This window comes from Dunckerocampus dactyliophorus, chromosome 5 (assembly GCF_027744805.1).
Source record: "Dunckerocampus dactyliophorus isolate RoL2022-P2 chromosome 5, RoL_Ddac_1.1, whole genome shotgun sequence".
Lineage (NCBI taxonomy): Eukaryota > Metazoa > Chordata > Actinopteri > Syngnathiformes > Syngnathidae > Dunckerocampus > Dunckerocampus dactyliophorus.
The window spans coordinates 26,967,169-26,992,925 of NC_072823.1; the positions used below are offsets into that span (position 1 = coordinate 26,967,169).

The 25,757-nt window shown below is 39.6% G+C and overlaps 1 protein-coding gene across 4 annotated transcripts in view; it reads right to left on the reverse strand.

The window, feature by feature from the left end:
• LOC129181841 (ankyrin repeat domain-containing protein 26-like) overlaps positions 1-25,757 on the reverse strand; it is a 58,165-nt gene that overhangs the window by 1,054 nt on the left and 31,354 nt on the right. For all 4 annotated transcript variants that reach the window (XM_054777520.1, XM_054777516.1, XM_054777518.1 and 1 more), the window contains 10 exons: positions 11,476-11,839; positions 6,103-6,608; positions 5,849-6,001; positions 4,231-4,406; positions 2,963-3,035; positions 2,647-2,865; positions 1,592-1,815; positions 1,290-1,494; positions 176-219; positions 1-64 (listed from right to left, as the gene is read on the reverse strand). In XM_054777520.1, coding sequence (XP_054633495.1) covers positions 34-64; positions 176-219; positions 1,290-1,494; positions 1,592-1,815; positions 2,647-2,865; positions 2,963-3,035; positions 4,231-4,406; positions 5,849-6,001; positions 6,103-6,608; positions 11,476-11,839 — 1,995 coding nt within the window. In that variant the 3' untranslated portion in view covers positions 1-33. The remainder of the gene's footprint in view (positions 65-175; positions 220-1,289; positions 1,495-1,591; positions 1,816-2,646; positions 2,866-2,962; positions 3,036-4,230; positions 4,407-5,848; positions 6,002-6,102; positions 6,609-11,475; positions 11,840-25,757) is intronic.

A 25,757-nucleotide genomic window follows, 5' to 3' on the forward strand; every position in this document is an offset into this window, starting at 1 on the left:
CCTGGTTTGATTCAGTCCATTTGCTTCAATCTATTACTTCCAGGTCACTTTTCTGTGCTCAGCGCTGGAAGGAAAATGAATCAAATCAATGTAATGGTAGTTTGCGGCCTCGTGATGTTTTTCCATCACATTTTCTAATTTTATCAATTAATTAAATTGAAATTCAGGTACATACAGGAGATTGGTGCGTGGGGGACAGGAGGTTTTACTCTGCTTTTTCTTATGTAACATACAAAAAAAAACAACACAAAAATCGGTATTATTTTATGTTCAGCAAAAAACCTCATCGAATCCTCACAAAAATATCGCATCCAAAGCTGGACAAGTTTGTTTTAAATCAATGGACTTGAGTTAAAACAAGTCATTCCCCCTCATAGCATTCTTTCAACAGTACAGTGGCTGTATTAAAAGTTACGTGTTTGTTTACTTTATATTAGGTGCATATTAAAAGTATACAATGTATGTTTAAAACCAGGAGTTTTTGTTAAAAAAATGTTCTGTTGACACACAAAGTTTAAAAACTAGAGCTGCAACATTTATTCAATGATCAATCGACTATCCAAGTAATTGACAAAACGTATGCAGACCTAACATCTTTGTGTTACAGGCAGAACAAGATAAAGTGGTGTGAAAAATGAATTTTTCTTTATTTTTTCATCATAAAGTTTCATTTAAATACTGCATTTTGTGTTCAGTTGTGTTGTCATTGACTATTATTTCAATTTGTTTTATGATCTGAAACATTTAAGTGTGACAAACATGCAAAAAAAATAAATAAAAGGGGCAAACACTTTTTCACACCACTGTACACACATATCGGCTTGGACTTGGAAATCAGCGATCACCATTTTTGGCTCTTTTCTGATATGTTGCCGACAAACCATTAACTGTTTGTGTTTCGTTCATATTGATTTGCTCTGGCTAGGGCCCATCTGGTTACTCGATTAATCCAAACAAGCTTCAGATTAACCGACTAAAGAAATAATTTTTAGTTGCAACCCTGAAAGCCAGTAAATGTGATAAAGTGAGTTCTGCAAAATCACCACCCTTTCCAAAAAGTCCTAAAAATCAAGTTGCGTGCAGAAAAAAGGCCAAATATACTAGTATTATTGTTGGTGTGGACATGGCCTGTAGTGTAAGTGTAGCATCTTAGTATTGAAAGGTAAAGAGAAGACATACACATAGACCTAACATTTTCCATCATAAAAGAAACACCATGCGTCGAAGAAGTAGCAATGTTTTGAAAATGTACATCACAGTTAGTCCTTGTCAGAAACAGCTCTACAAACCTTGGCCAGGTAGTCCTCCACATTGCCGCCCTGTCCTTCAGCCACAGAGCTGAGGATTCTGGAGCTGTGGCCCCTGTATGGGGCCCCTAGTTGACTGGAAGTTGAAGCCAGTGGCCCCATGGCCCCTGGGGGTCCCGAGGCAACGAGAGACTTGCAGTGCTCACTGAGCAACTTAGCATTGGCTTCTGCGAGCCGACTGTTACTTCTGCAGACAGAAAATAAGCAAATTGACCGTTTAATCGAGAGATCCAAAACACTGTTTAAGTTTAATTTAACCAGCATTTAACCAGCCATATTTGGACCTTTTTAGATCGGCAGTGAGGGATTTCCTGAGCCACTGCTCCTCTCTGTACAGCTGACGGTAGCGCTTTAACTCTTTGTGGATGGCGTCTCTCTGGGCAATGGTTTCATGTTGGTTGTTTCGAGATCGTTTCAGTTCACCCTCCAGTTCTTGGATCCTGGCACGCAGGCTGAGCTCAGAGGTGGCTTTGATCTGGTCCTGTGCCTCCTGCGTTGCTGCCTGGGACTGAGAAGAAAAGAGAAACAATACACTGAGTATGCTGTAGGGGTGTCACAAGACACCGAGACGATACACAAGATTGGGTCTATGAGAATTAGATGAGATTTGAATTTTACTTTTAAGTAAAATGAAAAAATATGACAACATATTGCAATCTACTAATTTAATTTCTACTACATTACACTCTTCTGCACTCTGTGTGTATGCTACCGGCCCACCGAGACAAAGAGACTGTATGAATGACAAAAGGGCTCACTCCGTTAATGCCATTGTTTTATGGAACAAACGTGCCAAGGTGCTGAAATCAATGCACAGAGTGAACTCTCTTCCTGCCTGTTTGTAGGCGAGAGACAAGGAAAACAGACATGCATGCACATGGCAATGTATTGAGGCCGGCAAAATTATTGAGTTCATTTTCATTTATTGTGCGATTAATTAATTTATTATTGTTCCAGGCCTCGTGCCCACAAGACTTTTCTGAACAACAAGTCTTGTTACGGATGACACAAGATCTTGCAAGATTAAAACGTGACATCCCTAACATGCTGTCTGGACTTGTTTCTGGTATAGGCTCAATGATGTGTATACCCACAGAGGGGCCCCATGCAGAAAAACTAAAGGATGCAGGGGAGCCACTTTGATACATTTTGTTTATCAAAGATGCTAAAAGCAATCCAATGTAGTCAATATATTCTAGCTTGTGTTAGAAGCGATAAAGCATATTCACATAGTATGTAATAATACATCTCATTAATAATGAATTCAATTTTAGTTTTACAAGGGCCAAGAAAAGGGCCAAAAAACCACTTTGGACACCCCTGCTTTATGTTATTCTACCTGCAGGAAGAGGTTGACTTCCTGTAGTTTCTTTTGGACTTCCTGCCGGGCCTTCTCCTCAATCTCACGGCGATACTGCTCCACCTGCCTCTGCTCCATCTGGGAGGATTCAACTTTGCGTCTCAGGTTCTGTACTTCCTCCTCCAAGTGTTTCTTGTTCCTCTCCATCAGGCTGCGGAAGGACATTTGCCTCTTTAGCTCTGCCTGGAGCTCACCGGCCTGGAGACAGAACAAAGCACAACGCAAGCGGAGCAAATATCAAGCACAGAGTCAAACCAAAAGACAGTATTTAATGCACTGCAGTTGTTGGACAAACCTTTTCTCTGTCAACTTCACTTGCTTGCTGCTCCCGCAGTCTCCTCTTCGCTGACTTCAGTATGACTCGTTGTCTTTATTCATCGGGAAAAATACAGCCAACAGTTCAATTACGTTAAATAAAAGGAGCCCAATTATGTTGGATAAACTGACAAAGGATTTTTGAACTGCAGTTTGTTGACACAGTCGCCCTTCGTTTGTGAATATTTCTTTTTTGATCCTTCTGTTTTCATATATTTTATACTCTTATTTAACAGAGCTGCTGCGGCAAGTGTTTCTTTTGGTGGCTAATAATAAAATAAAACCAAATACAATTATATTAGCTGCTGTAGAATCAAAATTAATACTGCCATGCTTTTATTTTAAAACTTACTTTGCACTGAACGGGAAGCCACTATGTGCATGCTTTCATGCAGTGTACAGTAACTAGTCAATAGCTATGTTGCTGTTTCACACTGTTGAGTGATAATGAAATGATAATGTACATTTAAAAGTAAGCCTCCTCTACATGGATAGATCTTTATTGATCTCTAAGAGAAATAAAGTATCTATCAATAGATACTTTATTGATCTCCAAGAGAAAAAGTTAACTCGGGTTGCCAAAAGTCCTGTTTTCCCAGTACATGCCCTTTTTTAATGTTTGTCTTGGCTGTCCTGGGTAATTTTATTGGATTTTTTAAAGAAAGTGATGACAATGTCCTGATTGTGGCCATTAAAATAAACGGCATTAAGATTTGCTAATATAGCGAATATAATTTTATGTTTTTAAGTTGTGTGTCAAGTAAGACAGTATCGATAGATAGTAGATACTGTACTACACTATACTATAGTACAGTATACTAGTACAATAGTATATTATACTATAGATAGTATTGTGTAATATGATTACAAATAACATTTTCTATCAATACAGAGGAGGCGTACTTTTAAATGTATAGTTATCAGGCGTCATCGTTTCAGTATCTCATTGCCAGGCAGAGTCCTGGTTTTCGCTAATCAAACTACGGTCACCCTAAAGATAACGCTCTAAAGTTAACAATAATACAACAAAAGTTGACATAATCAAATTGATTTTCATAGAAATGACCCCTTTGGACCTCACATTTTGTTGACGTCGGCTTAAGGAGAAGCTTTTCATTAAGAATGAAGAACACCATAATGGACACCGACAGACAGGCTGTCTGCATAAACTGGTTCCTCTGAATTATATTAAAAATAAATTGATTTTCCACCATATTTAAAAGCTGTATTTCTGTGGTGTGTCAGTACCTATGCACGGCCTCTTCCAAATGTCTGACAGTGCAGTTAGAGGCGGTTGCAGCGGACAGCGCCTCCTTCTGTTTCTGCAGAGCAATGCCGAGTTCTTTCTCTCTTTCCTCCAGACGACTCCTCAGCTCACTTACATGTTTCTCAGATTGCAAGATTTGCAATTCTTTTTCCTCCAGCTGCATGACAGGGCAGACACCTCATTAGCAACATTTAAAAAAAAGGATTTTACTATCAGAAGTGTAAAACAAAACAAAAAAACAAGTATAATTTACAGAGTGTCAAAAGTCTCTTAAAAGTGTTTAAAAAAATATTACAATAGCTATTGATGAGTATAATTTGAATTTGAAGGATTCCAGTTCCCATAGATTCTCGAGCATGATTTTTTTTTTTTCCCAAGAGGCAAGGTCATAAAAGTTTTCATGGTTTAAATGAGGGCGCTAACCAGAGTTCTTTTTGGATAAAATGCCTTAACTTTTTGATGATTGTTTTAAAATTATATGATCTTTACTATGAATTTCTCACAGGGATATTTTTCAACTACTGTATAAATATCAAATGACTAAAATTGAATATAAATGTTACAAAGTTTCTTTCTACAGCAGTACACTTTCACAAAAGACCTTTATTTTTGAAAATGTAATGTATGAGTGCTTATAGGTTGACAAGTGCTACTTGTGCTTGAGCAGTGAAGGCACAGAAGCTGTGCAAATGTGAAGGGGGGAAAATGAGTCTCCAGCAGCCCAGGTATGGCGCCTGGAGGCCAGCCAGAGCAGTGAGGTGTTCCGCCTGCAGCGTGCCCGGCGAGGTTCCAGGGTTGGCGAGGAAGTCTTCTTGCTTCTTGCAAACAGGAAATGATGCGTAAAGCCCCTCCAGAATGGCAAGGTGTTCCACCTGGAGTACGCCCAGCGATGCCCAGTTCACCTGATCCCCACCTTATTTGTGGTTCAGCATGTGCTCTCCCGCATATTTGCAGCTTTCTTTTCTCTGCTTTAAACTGAACATCATTCATTTTTTAATTGGTAACTTAAAAGGAGATTTTTGATGGCGCTATCTGCAGGTGGAAAAAGTGTTGTATACTGTCGGCCAATAACTGTTTCTAAATGTGTAAAACAGAATTTAAAATGTGTTTAACATTGAGAGTCATTTTATAGAGTTTCGAGCAGTGATTCCCAACCAGGTGTATGCGCACCCCTAGTGGTAAGTGAGAAAATTGCAGGAGATACTTGGAAACATTTAATTTCCAAGACAATAAGTAAATATTCTCACTCATTTTACATTAAACCAGACAATGAAAAGGAACATGTGCACTACAACTTCTTTCCCCAGGGAGACAATATAACCTGTGGCACAGCTGCGCCAAAATCATTTGTGTTTTATTTTACTTTTGGAGAATTATCAACATGTATGAGTGAGGGGATACTCTTGATAAAACAAAAAGGCTCTGGGTGTACACAAGACAAAAAAGTTTGAGAAACACTGATTTAGAGTATAAAAAATAGGCATTTTTAAAGCTTCTTATGGCCGCTTCAATTGTTCGCATTATTTCACCATTCGGGGGGGACGTGAGAATTTACTGTATATTTACTGTATATGTTCCCGCTCAGTTTCCTGTCATTACCTTTCTTTTAAGCCTGTCCATTTCTTTAAGCATCCGAGCTTTCTCTTCTTCAGATTCACAACGATATCTCATGTGAACCTCCAAAGAAGCTTCACACTTTGACAGCTTCTTCAACAAATCGGATAGCTCTGCCTGCTGCTGCCGCTGATAAGCCTGTACCAGGACAAAATCCAGAGACAAATAAATGCAACAAAAAACTCATTTATTGAAAGTATATGCATTTCATCAGCTACGCTACAGAGAATTGATCTCACCTCTCTTTCATTTTTCTCCTCCTCTAATTGGTGGATGTGTTCTCGGAGCTCACCAGCTTTAGCAGCGAGATCCTGATTCCTATCCTGCACAAGTTGTATCCTCTCATCGCAGTCGGCGCGAAGCTTGGACAACGTCTCTGTGAAATTCTTCTGGGCATCTGCCACTGCGTTCTCCTTTGCAATACTTTTGTTTTGGGCCTCCTCCAGCTTCTGCCGTAGCACAATGCCTTCATTCTGGGCTTGGGCTAGGAGCTCCTGAGTCGCCTCCTGGCGAGCTCCGGCCCAGCTAACCAGCTCTTTCTCTGCCTGGAGAGCGGCTTCCAGCTCTTTAACACGTGCACCTATCTGGTCATTTTCACGCTGCAAGGCATTCATCTGCTGGTTTCTCTCGTTGATCAGGAGCTCAACTCTATGTACCTCATTCTCTAGGGTGTTTGCGAGTGCCTTGGACTTGGCCAGCTTCTGGGCCTGTTTGCTGGTTGCTTCTCGTTGACTGGCCATTTCACCTGGAAAGATAATTTAATTAAGAATGTAAAAAAAGAGTCAGTCAATACATTTGCATGCACAGTATAGGTATAGCTGAGACACTTGGAGTAATTGCACTGCACGTGTGGGAGGAGTATTGGTTGGAATGTCAGCCTTTTTGGTATGGAGCCTTTGGTTGAATTCAGTTCGAATTACCATGTGGTACGCAGAGGTGTTTTTTGCATCCTGCATTTATTCGGTAATCAAATACAAGCAGTTACGGAAGGACAAGTATTCGTTCGGGTGGGGAGAACCAGACATGCAAGGCACCTCCACAAGCTGGGCGAGGTGTGAAAGCGTGCCAGCCTAGCTTTTGACTATCGATAGTGCTATGAAGACAGTCTGGGGACACTCTTCCATGGTTTGGTAGCATTTCGCCTTCCTGGTGGAATACTGGCCATTTACAGACAGTGGCTCATTTTATTATGGACCAGTGGCACAATGTAAAAATTAAATAAACCAAAAAATAGTAAAAATGTAATTTAAAATAGGCATAATGTAACAAGGAAAAGCTGAAGTGTTGATACTAATAACCTAACCATTTGTCTTTAAATCTAGGGGTGATTCTCCTGAAAAGGCTACCATAGAGAGTGCTGTCACTTTAAGGGGCATGATGCAGACTACAGTCATTTGAAGCTATAACCATATAAAAATATACTGCAAACACATACTGAAAAAACAGGAGAAACAGTGTTGAATACTGTTTGGGTATATTGTGTATAGAACACAATCTGATGTCTATTTAAGCCCATTTTGTGACATGAAAAAGTATGTCACAAAGATGACAAAAGAAATAATAAAAAACAGTGAAACTTATGTTTCAGCTGCTGTGATTTCTGAAGTATTAACACCTCGTTGTGCACCAAACACATTTTGAAACATCCAAAACATGTACTTTGAACATCCATCTTCTTCCGCTTATCTGAGGTCGGGTCGCGGGGGCAACAGCTTAAGCGGGGAAGCCCAGTCTTCCCTCTCCCCAGCTACTTCGTCCAGCTCCTCCCAGCGGATCCCGAGGCCTCCTACCGGTTGGACGTGCCTTGTACACAATCCCCCCCCGGGAGGTGTCTGGGAGGCATCCTGACCAGATGCCAAAGCCACCTCATCTGGCTCAATGCGAAGCAGCACCGGTTCTACTCCGACCCTCTCCCGGGTGACAGTCCTTCTCAACTCATCTCTAAGGGAGAGCCAAGCCAGCCTACGGGGAAAACTCATTTCGGGCCGCTTGTCCTTTCGGTCACTACCCAAAGCTCGTGACCATAGACAAACGCCGATAAAACGCTACGCGTCTTTAAAGTAAAAAGCGTAGTCCACACACAATGTAACTCAAATTGAATCGAGGAAGTGTACAGTCATGGAAAAAATTTGACCACCCTTGTTTCTTCAGTTTCTTGTTCATTTTAATGCCTGACACAACTAAAGGTACCTTTTGCTTGGACAAATATAACAATGACAACAAAAATAGCTCATAAGAGTTAAATTTTTTGGCAGTACAATGCTTTTAGCTATTCATGTAAGAACTTAAGCGATTTTGGTTATTATCAAGAAAACATGGATATTGCTAGATACCAGCTCTTAAATTAAACTCTCGCAAGCTATATTTGTTATCATTATATTTGTCCAAACAAATGTACCTGTAGTTATACCAGGCATTAAAATGGATCAATAAACTGAAGAAACAAGGGTGGTCTAATCATTTTATCCATGACTGTATATGCGTCTGTGTAGGCTCTCAGTCGTACAGGAGTTGTCCATCGAGGAAAAGGCTTCTTGAGACGTCATCTGTACTTCTGTGTAGAAGGTGTCGGACGTTTCGCTCCTCATCCGAAGAGCTTCGTCAGCAAACTAATAAGTGCTGGTAGCTTAGGCCTTAAATACAGTAAGAGTGGGCGGAATTGGTGTGCCAACACCCTCCTCCTATTGGTTCGTTACACTAAGCTTGCATTCCTCATCTTTACAGTGGTATAATCCTATCCTGTTATTCACACCTACGATAAAAGGGAAGTGTCGCTCCCTGAATTGGGTATGAACGACTCTGATACTGGCTTGTTAGCATCTATTGTTCTGGCTCGGCCCTGCCTTCACCTCATTTGCAAGACTAAGAGCTGTGGGTTTTGGTCTCAGTAACCTGCTGAACACAGGGTCCAAATTGAACCTCAAACCACCATTCCGATTCAATGATGGGTTCTGTTGTTTGACAAAAATAGCTTCCTTTACTCCTCTTTCAAACCATCTGTTTTCTTTGGCCAAAATCTTTACCTCGCTGTCCTGAAAAGAGTGATTGGTAGCTTTCAGGTGTAGATGTACTGCTGATTGAGGACCACTAGCATTGTCCCTGCGATGTTGATAAAGCCTTTTTTTGGAGCATTTGCTTAGTTTCCCCAATGTAGTGCTCTTTGCATTCCTCATCTTTACAGTGGATGGAATAGACCACATTGCTCTGTTTCTGGTTTGGAGCCTTGTCTTTAGGATGCACTAATTTTTGTCTCAGGGTATTTACTGGTTTGAAATAGGTAGGAATTTTGTGTTGCCATAAGATCCTCTGGAGTTTTTCGGAGACCCCCGCTACATAAGGGACTACCACTCCTCTCCTTTTAGCTTCTGTGGGCTTTTGGGTTTCTTTCCCTACTCTCTTCTTTTGACATTTGTTAAAAGCCCACCGTGGGTACCCACAGGTTGAGAGAGGAAATTTGCCTTAACACCACATATTTTCAGTTTAGAGGGAAATTCTACAGACAAATTCATGGTTGTGCTATGGGCTCACCAGTCTCACCCATAGTGGCGAATCTGTACATGGAAGAGATGGAGAAACAGGCTCTCACATCCTTCTCAGGGACAAAACCAAGGCACTGGTTTAGATACGTGGATGACACCTTTGTCATAATCAAAAAACAAGAAATTCAGTCTTTCACAGATCACATCAATGCGGTGGACACCAATATCAAATTTACTCGCGAGGACACTAAAGAAAACCAACTAGCCTTCTTAGACTGCAAGGTAATTATAGGAAAGGACAGACAGCTACTTACAGAGGTCTTTAGAAAGGCCACACACACTGACCAATACCTGCTTTTTGAATCAAACCATCCACTACAACATAAACTAGGGGTTATTAGGACCCTCCAACATAGAGCGGAACAAATACCAACTAGTGCTGAGGGAAAGAAAAAGGAGACACAACATGTCCAGAGAGCGCTCTCAACCTGTGGGTACCCACGGTGGGCTTTTAACAAATGTCAAAAGAAGAGAGTAGGGAAAGAAACCCAAAAGCCCACAGAAGCTAAAAGGAGAGGAGTGGTAGTCCCTTATGTAGCGGGGGTCTCCGAAAAACTCCAGAGGATCTTATGGCAACACAAAATTCCTACCTATTTCAAACCAGTAAATACCCTGAGACAAAAATTAGTGCATCCTAAAGACAAGGCTCCAAACCAGAAACAGAGCAATGTGGTCTATTCCATCCACTGTAAAGATGAGGAATGCAAAGAGCACTACATTGGGGAAACTAAGCAAATGCTCCAAAAAAGGCTTTATCAACATCGCAGGGACAATGCTAGTGGTCCTCAATCAGCAGTACATCTACACCTGAAAGCTACCAATCACTCTTTTCAGGACAGCGAGGTAAAGATTTTGGCCAAAGAAAACAGATGGTTTGAAAGAGGAGTAAAGGAAGCTATTTTTGTCAAACAACAGAACCCATCATTGAATCGGAATGGTGGTTTGAGGTTCAATTTGGACCCTGTGTTCAGCAGGTTACTGAGACCAAAACCCACAGCTCTTAGTCTTGCAAATGAGGTGAAGGCAGGGCCGAGCCAGAACAATAGATGCTAACAAGCCAGTATCAGAGTCGTTCATACCCAATTCAGGGAGCGACACTTCCCTTTTATCGTAGGTGTGAATAACAGGATAGGATTATACCACTGTAAAGATGAGGAATGCAAGCTTAGTGTAACGAACCAATAGGAGGAGGGTGTTGGCACACCAATTCCGCCCACTCTTACTGTATTTAAGGCCTAAGCTACCAGCACTTATTAGTTTGCTGACGAAGCTCTTCGGATGAGGAGCGAAACGTCCGACACCTTCTACACAGAAGTACAGATGACGTCTCAAGAAGCCTTTTCCTCGATGACTGTATATGCAAATGAGCTGATGCATTGACACCCAATGTGAACTTCAAAGTATTTGCGGATTATATCTCCATTTTTTTAAATAAAAAATTCAACCGAAAATTACACTGATTCAATATCTGAAATATGGTTTAGTATCCATAATATGAAATATGCCTATCTTTACTGTATTTTATTAACAAAACAATAAATGACAGGACACAGCTACATAGGCTTTATTTGTATGTATTAACGGCTCAGAATTAACTGAAAACATAAAGCATCACATCTTAAAATCTATTTGACTAACACTAGTCTCTTCACCACGTAATTTAATTCACGGTTTGAGTATTTTCTAGAATCTGAGTGATAAACTTTTTGTTTTCCTTTGTCTTTATTTAGACCACACATACACACATAAAAAAAATGACGCTATGATGTTCAGTGTCTATGAATGCAACCCCCGAGAGTGGCGGACGGACAGAAAGACATGTTTGTGAGTTGGAGTTATGTGGTGTTGTAATGGCCCTGCTGTTGATGTGTTCAAGTCAGAATAAACCTATAAAAGAGCATCAGACTCAAACTCTGTGGGAACGCTACATTGTGCCTCTGTCTGCCGTCATAACAAGAGAGGTGTGTGGCGCGTTATTAACGTGTTATTTGACAGCCCTGATATATATCCATTAGAGTTATATGTACGGTATATGGTGAAAATAACTAAAAGTACATTAACACTACTACTAACCTGCATGTTTCTCTTTCTCTCGTTGGTGTTCCTCCTTCTCTTGGAGCATAGCTTTCTCAATATCTGACTTAGCTCGCTCTGCCTCAACTAGGCGGGCGCGGATTGCCTGGGTCTCGGCCACCAATATGTCATGATCTTTCAGCTCACTCTCCAGGCGGGCGTTTGCAAGTGCTATCTCACACCGTAACCCCTGAACTGTATTGTTCCAATCCATTACATTTTGGGTCTGGTTGTCTTGGGAGAGTTTGAGATCTTGGCGAAGATCTTCCAGCTGTTCCCTGAGGGCCTCGTTCTCATTGGCAAGATCTCTATTTTTGATGTTGCTGTGTGTCTGTATAACCTCAAGTTCTGATCTCAGCTGTTCCTGAAAGATTGAGGGAGGCAAATTAAGGGTTGCTGAATTCCAAGTTGGAAACTTTTCATTGGAACTTACAGAAAATAACAAATTAAACTGGACATTTGCAGCAGCATTTAACTGGAAACGTAAATGTAGTTAAACAATACAGTATAGTGGTACCTCGGTTAACGTCCGCCTTAGTTAGCGCATTTTTGTTAACATCCTTAAATGTTGTCTTGGCTTGCGTTCGCCCACTTATTTAGTGTCCAAAATACTGTCCGGTTTGTTTACGCCACCATCTTGGATTACGCACGGACGACAAAATCTTGTGATACTTGCACATTGCGTTGTGGGGCCGCTGCGCTAGAGAGAGATACACGACAACGGCACAAAAGAGAAAGGCAATGGATCGTACAGAGACAAGGGTGCAAGATCTCCAAATTTTACGGCTCAAAAAAGACCGTTGTCATTTCAGAGGTATGGCTCAGAGATGGCTCAGTCATCGGCTAGAATGTACACACACATACATACACACACATCTCTGGTTCCCGCCTAACAGTCTATCAACCCGACGGTGCATTGAGGGTGACACAGTGTTTTTGCCTGCCTCATTTTACATTCATAACACTCATTTCTGGTTCCAAAAACAAAACATAAGCATTCAAACTTACCGTAGCATGTTCGCGGCAGGGAGTCAACATAGCACACGTATCCTCGCACTTCCGCAACATAACTGCCAGCAGCGGTTGTGTTTTCTTCTTCCCATTTTATACATTAATTCATTTAATACCAAAGACGTATTTATAACTTTTTATAATCCCGAATGCCCGACCCCAACAATGTATTAATATGTCTTTTACGTTTTTTGCGAGAGAGGCAAAAAACTGCACTAATGTAACATTTCAGAGTACTTTTAAGACATAAAAACGGCCACAAGGTGGCAGAATGGCACTTGATAAGAGCTTAGCAGGGTGATTTCAATGGAAGAATCACACATGACAGGGAGGAGGTAGTGAGAGTATGGAGGAGTGTAGCGTGCAAAAGGTTACGCATTGTAGGGAAATTTTAAAGCATGCACACGCACACACATATAGTTCAGTTCCAAATGTGAAAATTGTAAATAGTTCTTGACATTATATTGGTAAATAAATTGTTATTTTGATGTTAAACAACCCCTTTTTGTGTTGTTTATGTTGGTATAGTTTCGATATTTCAGCTGTCACAAAAGCAAGAACATTTTTGTGTCAAAGTGAAAGTTATGCTTCAAATATATCTTTTCACGAAAAGCTGTTTTTCCTTTTTTTTTTTAGTTGTGAACTGATATTTTCCTGAAACGTACCTATGTTCTACTGCCGATTACTGAAGAACAGAAAAAGGTTGAAACAAACTTTTCTCTGATGGAAGACAGGAGTCTAATCTTTCTTTTGGTAGGTTCCATGTTTATGTAGCCATAGAACACAATATTCTGTGTGCCTTAAAAGATCAGTGAAAAATGTCTACAATGGCCAGTACTCAGGGGTTGTCTTTTGAAAAACGTCTGGGATTGAATGAGTTAAACGGCAAGGTAAATGTTTATTGATTTTAGTATGTTGATATTTAGTTTGATGAATTTTTTTAATACATTTTTACAAATTGTAATTGCAGCAGAATAATGTGTTTATTTTGTGTTATTTTGTTAATTGATGGTTTTGTGGGGGGGTTTTCCAACAAAACGAGGTAAAGGTGATCTTAAATGTTCAGTTGTCCATTCATCATTTTCTGCATGTAAAACTGTAATCATTGTCTATAAAATGTATTTTGTGTAAACATTTTTGGGTGTCTGGAACGGATGAAGTGGATTTACATGATTTTCTATGGGAAACTTTGCTTTGGTTAGAGTCTGTTATGGTTTGAGTCGGACCATCTGGAACGGATTAATGACATTAACCAAGGCATTTCTCAGCAAATGACACTCCGCATTGGATCCAAATGGAATCACATTACCTTAAGCTACCCTTCCCCATATTTCTATACTCTGACTCAAGGAAAAGGTTATGAAAACAAAGAGTCTGATTGTAAAACAAGAACGCGGTGTCACAAAAGTTAACCTACTGTAAATGAACCAAAAGCACTATTTCGGTTTAGTTCAGTGTGGGGCAACCATTTATTTGTCCCTGGAACGGTGGATGCTACATCAAAATTAGGGCAGTCTGGGGGGATCAAAACGACTAACGATTTTTATTTGTATTGTATAACAGAGAGTTAAATTCAATATTGACAGAAGGCATTTTCAGAAGTTTTATTTCATCAAATCAAGATATTGCTCGCTCGAAGCCTCATACTTTTTAGAAAAAATATTGAATGAGGATTGCTTGAGAAAATAGACTTTAGAAGACATAAGGACTTCCTTTGTCACCTACATCACAAAACTGGATACAACAGACACTACTGGACAGAGAAATGCTTGATCTGAGCACTCATTTTCTTTTCTTTGTTTTGGTTATTCAAATTGTTAATTTGAGCCGTTGTTATAAGAGGAGCGTGTATTTTTGTTAAGATTTTGGACATTATATGCAAAAAAATAATAGTACAGTAAATACAGCAATGCTAGACAGACCTTTTAATTTTAATACACTCCTGGATCAAAATTTTCAGTAAAAAAAAAAGAAAAAGTGAGAATTTACATTTTTTCTAAGTAGAGCTTCAAAATGCAAAAAAAAAAAAAAACATATTGGAGTGGAGACAAAAAAAATTCAGAGTAAGCAATTTATTGCAAACAAGCATTAAAGTGAAATAGAGTGTTCAAAAGTTTAAGACCACAGCCTTTAAAAAGCCAAAATCTCGGGAAAAATGTGGATTAAATGTCATTTTCTGTCAGAATTTCACACTGCCACGACCTCTTGATGGCAAAGGCAAAAAAAAGCTTTCTATGTGGTCAATTGAGCTGCATAAGCCTTGCGCATAAGGCCTCCCGCAGCGCGCCACTGAAGGTTATGGAACAAAAAAAGTCAAGTGGTAGACCCAAAAATAAATTCACCAGCCCTGAGCTGGATGATCTGGTTGGCTGTTCGTGAAGACACGGGACAATCCTCGACCCAAATTAAGGCTGTTACTGGTGCTGAGTGCAGTCCAATAACCATCAGATAGCATCTGTGACAGAAGGGTGTTAAGAAGATATTCAAAGGCCTCGTCTCCTTCAATGCCACAAAATTGCCTGCTTGGAATTTGCACAAGAGCACCATGGCAGCAACATGGGATATTGAAAGGTGGAACAAAGTTTTATTCTCTGATGAGAAAAAATGGAACCTTGACAGTCCTCATGGCTTCCAACGTTACTGGCATGACAAGGAGATCCCACCTGAGATGTTTTCCACACTGCACAGTGGAGGAGGCGGCATCATGATCTAGGCCTGCTTTTTCCGTCAATGGCACAATAGAGTTTGGGGATGGACGGCAAGGAAACTTAGCAAAAATGGACATCAGTTCCAGACAGTGGATGTCCTCCGTGTAGCCATCTTCACCACCTGGAGCAACATTCCCACTAGCCTCCTGGAAACACCGCCATCAATTATGCCCAAACCAATTTTTGAGGTGATTAACATGAATAGCGCAGCTACTCATTACTTTTCTACTCATTCATTTTTTGAACATGCTATTTCTATTTTGGGGGGGTGGGTTTTTTTGAGCTATGTGATTTAACTTTTGATTAGCCGATAGAGCTTATGTCACTTAAATTGTCGTTTGCATTAAATTGCTTATACAAAAAATTCATTGTCTCACAGACATTTCTTCTTTTTGTATTTTGAAGCTCTACTTAGAACCTCCTGCAAACAGTGTAAAATGTAAATTCTTTATTGTGGTTAATTGTCGGCTCAATTCGGGTGGTGGCAACCTTACATGACAGCACACGTGTTTTCAGCCGCACAGCGATCCATTTGTTATCGGCTTTGAACGGCACTTATCGGCATATACGGATTACCTTTTTTATGGAAATCTGGCAATATTGATCTGTGGCTGATAAATCAAAGCATCCCTAATTATTGTCATGATTATGTTATTATTATTGCACCTATTGTGAGATAATTAAAATCTGCAATAAAAGCCTGTTGTTTTGGCAATCATGTCTGGTGCTTGTGTGCCTCACCAAACATTACAGTATCATTAATGACACCTAGTGACCAGCGTAAAATACTACATATAGCATCATTTCTTTAAACGCATCTTCTGAATGCCTTATATTTTTGTATTTGTTAATATATATATAGTCACGTCACGTCACTTCCTGTTGTACGGAAAGGACGCTCACGGAAAAGCTCCGTCCACTATTACCGGAGTTTTAAACTTTTGCGACCTTGGTGAATACAGTTTGTGATCACAACTTGTGATTACAACTCTGCAAGTGAGTGCTGAGACTTCTGCCTCAATTCGGACCCGCGAGTGGACTAAACTCACCAAAAGAGACAATCAGGTGGAGCCGACAACCGTTACAAGCAAGCTATCATGCTAGCCGCGGTTTGAAGCCTGATTTCAATAACAGGATAACATTTGGAGTTTTCCTGTGCAGCTTTTTCGGCCCACGAGGACTGGTGGGACTTTGGTGAGATACTGGTGAGAGATAAACTCGCCGTTATAACGAAGATTAATCACCGAAGGCATTGCACCACAAGTCAACGGCTAACTGACGGCGTTACCAAGCAACAGTAACAATGTCAAAGGCTCGAGGGAGAAGAAGCGCAACAAGCGGTGGCTCTAGCAGTTCTGGTCGAAGTACTCCAGATTCAGTCATATATACGGAAGATGTCGAACAGATTCCTGAGACAACTGGAGGTGCTCACCTATTACCACAACCGCCGCCGAGACCCTACAAGGATGACACAGTTAACCAGTTGACACACCTGAGTGGAAATATAGACAAAGCAACAGCGACAGCCTTGCAGAAGGTTAAACACCGCGCAAACAAGCAAGAAAGAAGTTCAATGGAAAAGAGTGAGTATACCATGGCGAAAACCATGGAGGATTATGGAAAACAGATGCAGCAACTTGTGGAGAATTCCAACTCCCTGCATAAACTAACTTACAGTTTGCTAGAGACTACCAACGCCATACAAAGAGAAATGCAAGTTCAGAGAGAAGCATTTCAAAATGAAATGGGGATATTAAGGAACGAAATGCAAGGTCTGAGAGTGGAGAATAAAAAATTTCAGGAAAGTTATGATGCACTGGGAGCCACTCTCAAAAATGAATGTGAAGAAAAGGATAAAATCATTGAGAAGCTGAAAAACACCATAGATGACATGGATCAGAACACACGAATGAATGACGTGGTTGTGACGGGACTTCAAATCAAACCAAGGTCCTATGCCAGAGCAATGGCGAATACTGAAGAACCAGACGAAAGGGATGTCGTCTCAACAGAGCAACAAGTTGTTGATTTTTTGCAATCGAAGGAGGTGGATGTAGACATCCAATCTATTGATACTTGCATCCCACTGTATGGGAGGAACCGTACTACACCCGTCATCATCGTCAAATTCACCAACAGGAAATACAAGGTTGCTCTGCTGAAACAGGGAAAGAAGCTGAAAGGAACAAATGTCTACATGAATGACCACCTGACCAAGCGCAACGCTGAGATTGCGAAGAAAGCACGTGATCTGAGGAAGCAAGGAAAGATTCAAGGAACATGGAGTGCAAACTGCAAAATCTTCATCAAAGCAAATGGAGGACCAGAGGCCAGAGTTCTTGCTGTCAAAGACATCAAGGACCTAGAAAGATATTGAGGTCTCCCAACATGGAGGAAAACAGCTTTAATATGCTACAAGAAGATCTACAATTGGACACTTTTCACTTTACAGATCACAAACAATTGGATATGGAAAAAGACATTGATCCAGACTCAAATTTTTTCTCTCACATTACAAACGACTGCCGTTATTATACGGAGGAGCAATACAACAACAGTTTTATCAACGACGACAAGTTATCCATCATACATATAAACAGCAGAAGCTTGAACGCAAACTTTACTAATATTAAACAATATTTGAATCAATTCAAAGAACCTTTCAAAGTTATAGCAATCTCAGAAACTTGGATTAATGCTAACAAAGGAATGGACTTCGAGCTGGAAGGATATGAAATGACGTGTGCAAACAGGAACAATGCAAATGGAGGAGGTGTGGCCGTATATGTGGACAAACATTTGAACTACAAAATGGTAAAGAATATGTCATTTGTCATTGATAACATTTTAGAATGTATAACAATTGAAATCTGTAAAGAAAAAAGCAAAAATGTGTTAATAAGTTGTGTGTACAGAACTCCAAAGTCAAAGATTGGAATGTTTGAGGATTGGATTAAGACAACGTTTACAGACATAGGTCAAAAAACTATTTTCATATGTGGAGACTTCAATATTGACCTCTTGAACTCACACAAGTGCAAGGAAATAGATGACTTCATAGATACAATGTATAGCTTGAGTTTATATCCTAAAATCATTAGACCAAGTAGAATAACAGACCACTGTGCCACCCTCATCGACAATATATTCACTAATGACTTTGATAACAACACCATCAGTGGCCTGCTAATTAGTGACATCAGTGATCATCTTCCAGTGTTTACAATCTACAAAGAACATTATAAGAAAAAACAGGCGGAGGCAAAAAAGACTTTTCAAAGATTGCGTACAGAGGACAACATCCGTGCCTTCAAGATAGGACTAGAAGAACAAAGTTGGGAGAGTGTCTACAGTGCAATAGATGTGGGCGAGGCATATGACAGCTTCCTTGGTACTTATATGGAGCTCTACGATAAGAACTGTCCCTGGCAAGAAAAGCCCAAGAAGCAAAAGAAAAACCAGCAGCCATGAATGACAAAAGGACTAAAAAACGCCTGTAAGAAGAAGAACACATTATACAGGACATTTATCATTCAACAGACTAAAGAAGCAGAACAAAAGTATAAGACATACAAAAACAAGTTGACAACTATCTTGAGAGTGTAAGAGGGAATATTATAGTCACGTACTAAATAAGAACAAAAATAACATGAGAGCAACTTGGGGCATCTTAAATAGTATTATAAAGAACAACGTTAAGAAAGCAGACTATCCTCCCTATTTCATGGTTGGAAACACTTACAGGAATGACATGAATGCGGTAGCTGAAATGTTTAATGAATATTTTGTAAATATTGGACAAAAACTGGAAGAAGAAATTCCAAAACAAGACACAATTGATGAAGGGATTGATATTATTGATAGGAATCTTAATTCTATGTTTCTCACTGCTGTAACCAAAAAGGAGATCACTGACATTGTTAACCATTTTAAGGCAAAAACATCAACTGATTGTCATGGAATCGAAATGGAAACAATTAAAAGGGTCATCAATGAGATCGCAGACCCGTTAACATATATTAGTAACTTATCATTTCAGACTGGAATATTTCCAAGCAAAATGAAAACAGCCAAGGTGGTTCCAATTTTCAAAAAAGGAGACAAACACCAATTTACAAATTATCGACCAGTTTCCTTGTTACCACAATTCTCGAAAATTGTGGAGAAGCTATTTAATAATAGGTTGGACAAATTTATTAATAAGAATGAATTATTGGCAAGTAGTCAATATGGTTACAGAGCCAACATTTCAACTTCTATGGCACTGATGGAAATCACGGAGGAAATCACTACTGCTATAGACAACAGAAGATGCGCAGCTGCAGTATTCATGGATCTGACAAAAGCTTTCGATACAATTAATCACACTATTTTAATTTCAAAATTAGAAAGGTACGGAATTAGAGGTTTAGTCTTAAATTGGGTTAAAAGCTACCTAGCAAAGAGGAAACAATTTGTAAAGCTAGGAGAATATACATCTGGGAGTCTACACAATACGTGTGGAGTACCACAGGGGTCCATACTGGGACCAAAACTGTTTAACTTGTACATTAACGACATTTGCAAAGTAACTAACAACTTAAAATTGGTCTTATTCGCCGATGATACCACCGCTTTCTGTTCTGGTGAAAGCACACAAGAACTCATTAAAAAGGTCAAGGATGAAATGGTCATATTAAAGTCATGGTTTGACAAGAATAGATTATCTCTGAATTTAAGTAAAACTAAAATAATGCTATTTGGTAATAGTAGAAAGGACACGTACGACCAAATACAAATTAATGGAACGGATATTGAAAAAGTGGAAGAATATAAATTCCTTGGGGTTATAATAGATGAAAAAATGAGTTGGAAATCTCATATTAAATATATACAGCAAAAGGTGGCGAGAAATATCTCTATATTGAATAAAGCAAAATATGTTCTTGATCAAAAATCACTCCACACTCTGTACTGTTCCTTAGTATTACCATATCTAACGTATTGTGTGGAGATATGGGGAAATAATTACAAAAGCAATCTTCACTCACTCACTGTACTGCAAAAAAGATCCGTGAGGATAATTCATAATGCCAAGTATAGAGAACATACAAACCCTTTATTTTTAAAATCACAGATATTAAAATTCGCAGATTTAGTACACTTTCAAACCGCTAGAATAATGTATAAAGTTAATAATAACTCGTTACCCAAAAATCTAATTAAGTATTTCTCAATCAGAGAGGAGAAATATGATCTTAGAGGAAAATTAAACCTAAAACATTTATATGCGAGAACAACGCTGAAAACCCACAGCATTTCCGTGTGTGGAATTAAATTATGGAACGGATTGAGTAAAGAACTCAAACAATGTACAGAGATGAGCAAATTCAAAAAACAATACAAGCAGTTGATGTTTGCTAAATACAAGGCAGTAGAGTCCTGATTGTTCTGTCAGGTTTGTTATTTTATTTTATTTTTTTATTTTTTATTTTATTTTATTTTTTTTTTTATTTAATTACATTTTATTTTTTATTTATTTATTTTTATTTTTTTATAATTTTCTTTGTTGTGTTTAAAAAAAAAAGAAGGAAAGGAAAAAAAAGAAAGGAAAAAAAAAGAAAAAAAAGAAAAAGCTTTGTTCTTATTTATTTATTTATTTAGTATTGTCATCATTATTATCATTATTATGAATGTTCTTTCTTTTTTGGGGGGGAGGGCTATCTCACCGTTATCTATTATGTGTTATCCTGACTATCACTGAAAACATGACATGGAATCCAGGAAGTGAACTACATGTACTGTACTAGATGTAGAATGGATGGGGGGTAGGATTAAATAAGCTTTGCTTCTTCCTACTCCTTTTGGACATGTGGAACTGTCAAAGAATGATTCACGAGATGTATTCCATTGTAACCTTCATGTTCAAATAAACTAAACCAAACCAAACCAAAACCAAACCTGTCTTGGTTTGGTTGGCGGTTGGCGGCCATTTTGAATTTGTGCATGCACATATTAACATGTCTGTGATTAGAAGCTTGTTGTGTTTGCAGATACACATAATTATACTGTTACATGTTGACCAGTAGAAGGCACTGTGGGACTACGGATAAAAGTTGTAAAGAACAACTAGGCTTGTAATTCTAAACCACCCACAGAACAAAGCTGTGCTACTATATATACAGCAGAGTGTCATTACAGCTTTAGCTCGTCAGGAAGTGACGGGAAGTGTCGGTGCGACGTCACGAGCAAGAGAGCTAGGCTGAGTGCTCGCTGTGAGTGTCGAGAGAGTTGGGAAGTGTGTGGATGTTGGCGTGGATGTAAAGTCCTGCAGTGTTCTCTGCTGTTAATAATGCAATTAAAGTGCATCGGCGACGTGAGTCTCTCCTTCCCCACAACAAGGGGCATTACAGTATTGACCAGTGCACATTGTCTCACACCAGGAAATAAAAGGTGTCACTGTCTGCAACAAGCTCCAAAAAAGACGGCTTTTTTTTATGTCGAACAACTGACAGTTTGCGTGGATCTTGTGAATGATTGTGACTGAGCTACGACTCAGTAATTAAAGTCAACACATGACGGCTTAATTGATTAAAAAACGAAACTTTTTTGTGCATGAAGCTTCTGCTTGAGTCGGTATTTTGGCTGCTATATGCGGTCAGATATTGACCAAGGGATACAAAATGGGTGGCCGCTGGCCGCATTAGACAGGTGACCGCTATACACAGGGTCTATAACACGTACATTTTCTGCGGGGATTTTTCAGTGGCCGATATAGGCAGGTGGCCGTTCTATACAGGTGGCCGCTAAAACAGGTTTGACTGTATACACACACACACATGCGTACACACACACACATGCGTACACACACACACACACACACACACAATGGTGTGAAAAATCCAAACATGTGTGAATCGATGCCCCCCCCCTTTAAAACATAACTAAGATTGAGAGCTATCAGCCTGGAAAAGGTTATAAAGCCATTTCTGAAGCTTTGGGACTCCAGAAAACCACAGTGAGAGCCATTATCCACCAATGGTGAAAACATGGAACAGTGGTGAACTTTCCCCGGAGTTGCCGGCCAACCAAAATTATCCCAAGAGCACAGTGACGACTTTTCCAAGGGGTCACAAAAGGCCCCACAACAACATCCAAAGAACTGCAGGCCTCACTTGCCTCAGTTAAAGTCAGTGTTCATGACTCCACCATAAGAAAGACATAGAGCAAAAACAGCCTGCATGGCAGAGTGCCATGATGAAAACCACTGCTGAACAAAAAGAATATGAAAGCTCGTCTCAATTTTGCCAGAAAACTTGATGATCCCCAAGACCTTTGGGAAAATACTCTGTAGTCTGATGAGACAAAAGTTGAACTTTTTGGAAGGTGTGTGTCCCATTACATCTGGCATAAAAGTAATGCAGCATTTCAGAAAAAGAACATCATACCAACAGTAAAATATGGAGGTGGTAGTGTGATGGTCTGAAGATATTTTGCTGCTTCAGCACCAGGAAGACTTGCTGTGATAAATGGAACCATGAATTCTGCTGTCTACTGAAAAATCCCGAAGGAGAATATCCGGCGATCTGTTCGTGACCTCAAGCTGAAACCAACTTGTGTTCTGCAGCAGGACAATATTGGATATATTGTCCTGCTGCAGAACCAGGAACACACCAGAAAGTCCACTTCTGGATGGCTGAAGAATAATACAATCAAAACTTTGGAGTGATCAAAGTCCTGACCTGAATCCTATTGAGATGCTGTGGCATGACCTTAAAAAGGCGTTTCATGCTGGAAAACCCTCCAATGTGGATGAATTACAACAATTCTACAAAGATGAGTCAGCCAAAATTCCTCCACAGTGCTGTAAGAGCCTCATTGCAAGTTATCGCAAACTAGGCCTGTTACAATAATCAATCGATTAATGGAACGATTAAAGAAAATACTTGATCATTTTGCATGTGCATGTACAGGTATGCGTGTTTGTTTTCCTTGTCTTGTCTCTCTTTACCACATGGGCTGGATGACAAGAGTGTTCACTCTGCATTGTGCATCAAGCATGCCCAAACCAATTTTTGAAGTGATGAACAAGAACGGTGGAGCTACTCATTACTGAGTCCTACTGAGAACATTTTTTGTTCTCATTTGAAGAGTTTTTTTGTTATTTTTTGAGCAATGGTCTTAAACTTGTGATCAGCTGATAACAGCCTATTTCAGTTTAATTGTTGTTTTCAATAAATTACTTTTTCAAAGTGGGTCTTTGTCTCACTCCCCCTTCTTGCTTTTGTATATTGTAGCTCTACTTAAAATCTTATTAAGATCCAAATGTGCAAAATGCAAATTCTAGCAATTTTTCAACTGGTCTTAAGATTTTGATCAGGAGTGTAGTGTTTATGTAAGTGTCTATGTATTATATATACCTTGCAATGTGAAACAAAACTTCAAAAAATTCCTGGATCCAGATTCTTCCATATCCTATTTGCAACGATCCCTGAAAATTTCATCCAAATCCATTCAGAACTTTTCAAGTTTCTTTTCAACACAAAAAGACAAACGTCTGCAAAAACATAACCTCTGCGCTGCGCTTAGCGGAGGTAATTATGGTTACGATTTTGGGCTACGGTGTGACTTTTTCATGTGTGGTACTGTATCTGGTAAGTACAGTAGGGGAATGTGTGTTAAGGGAAGATAAGTATTTGTATAAAATCATGCTGGTGGCATGCAAAAAGGCTATTACAAAGAAGTGTCTCAATCCAGGACCCCCGGCACCAGATGACTGGCTCAGTATTATGAACACAGTATATGACGTGGAACTATTAACACGCAAATTGAGAACTGAAGAGGATGTGTGTCAAAAAAAAAAGTCAAGATTTTTAGACCACAACTGATTTGTTTTGATTGGAAAATGTAAATCCAGTGCCCCTTTGTGTGTTTGTGTCATTTGCAGTTCAAAATTTAAAAAATATATTTTATCATGTTAAATGCCTGAGAACAAGATGCAGTCATCAAAACAGCCATAGGATCTCTACCCCTTTTTCAAAGTTTCATGCAAGATGCAAATTTTGAATAGTATATAGAAATAGCCGCTAAAATAAAAAGCTGTTCTCTTTTTGAAATAAATATAGTAAAAGTAAAATATAGAATCTTCCATTTTTGTTCTAACAAACCTAAAGCAACGGTCAAATCCTCTGCTACCAAAAGCACAAAAGAAAAAAATTTGAAATAGTTTAAAAGGGATAGTTCGGATTTTTTTACATTAAATTGTACGACGTCCCCATTAGCAGTGTAGTACATCAGCTGTGACTTACAACCCCCAAACATACCCCCCACTTGGTCCCGCGAGTCCAGTCCTGGTCGGATTTCTGTGACGAGGAACATAATTCCGCTTAGTTGCTGGGGCCATTTAAGTAAAGTGTTTGGCTTCTCAAAACAATATGCTTTCAAAATAATAATACATTTGCACCACAAAAATGCCTCCTCGAAAAAAATCAGACCTCAGGGATATGGCGGGAGACAAATATAACGGTGAGGATTTGTGAGGTCTGATTTTTTTCGAGGAGGCAGGAGGAAATCCGACCAGACCTGGCCTCGCGGGACCAAGGGGGGGGGATGGTAAGTCACTGTTGCTGTAATACACTGCTAATGGGGATGTCATACAACTTCATGTCAAAAAATCCAAACTATCCCTACAATAGGACATATCTAAATGTCAGCAGCAACTCAAAAATACTTTGAACAGTAATTTTTTAAAGTAAAAATGTTTAGAAGACACAAGCATGTCCTTATTCCTTTAAAGATTCTGTGCGAGGAACATCAACCTGTCAACTGCATCAGGCTTAGCCACTGTCTGACTTCCTTGAACATTTGCGGTAGAGCTTCTCGTGCTAAATAATTGTGACTCGCCGGACATCGCGAGTCCATTGTTTTCAGCAGGTTTTTAAATCCATTTTTTCCACGGTTGCAACAGGGACCATATCTTTGGCAATGTGATAGGACATCGCTTTAGTAATAGCACACCACTTTGCACTTGTACTTTCTTGAGGAACGCAGCAGGAAAACGAAGCAAGCAATGGCCTTTGTGTTGTGGCAGGAGTTTTGTGGAGTTGTGCAGCTGGAGCTTCACAGCGTGCAACTTCACACACTCCTCGTACTGGAGTTTATGCCAAGTTTCAAGGTGGTGAAAAAGATTTGTAGCGCTTCCAAGATCTGAGTTCAAATCCCCGTTTGGGCATCTCTGTGTCGAGTTTCCATGTCGAAAAATCTCCCTATGCATGCGTGGGTTTTCTCCGGGTTCTCTGGTTTACTCCCACATTCCAAAAACGTGCATGGTAAGCAATTTGGTGGCTCTAAATTGTCCATAGGTACAAATGCGTCTGTGTAGGCTCTCAGTCGTACAGGAGTTGTCCATCGAGGGAAAGGCTTCTTGAGACGTCATCTGTACTTCTGTGAAGAAAGTGTCGAACGTTTCGCTCCTCATCCGAAGAGCTTCGTCAGCGAACTAACAAGTGCTGGTAGCCTAAGTCTATTCCATCCACTGTAAAGATGAGGAATGCAAAGAGCACTACATTGGGAAAACTAAGCAAA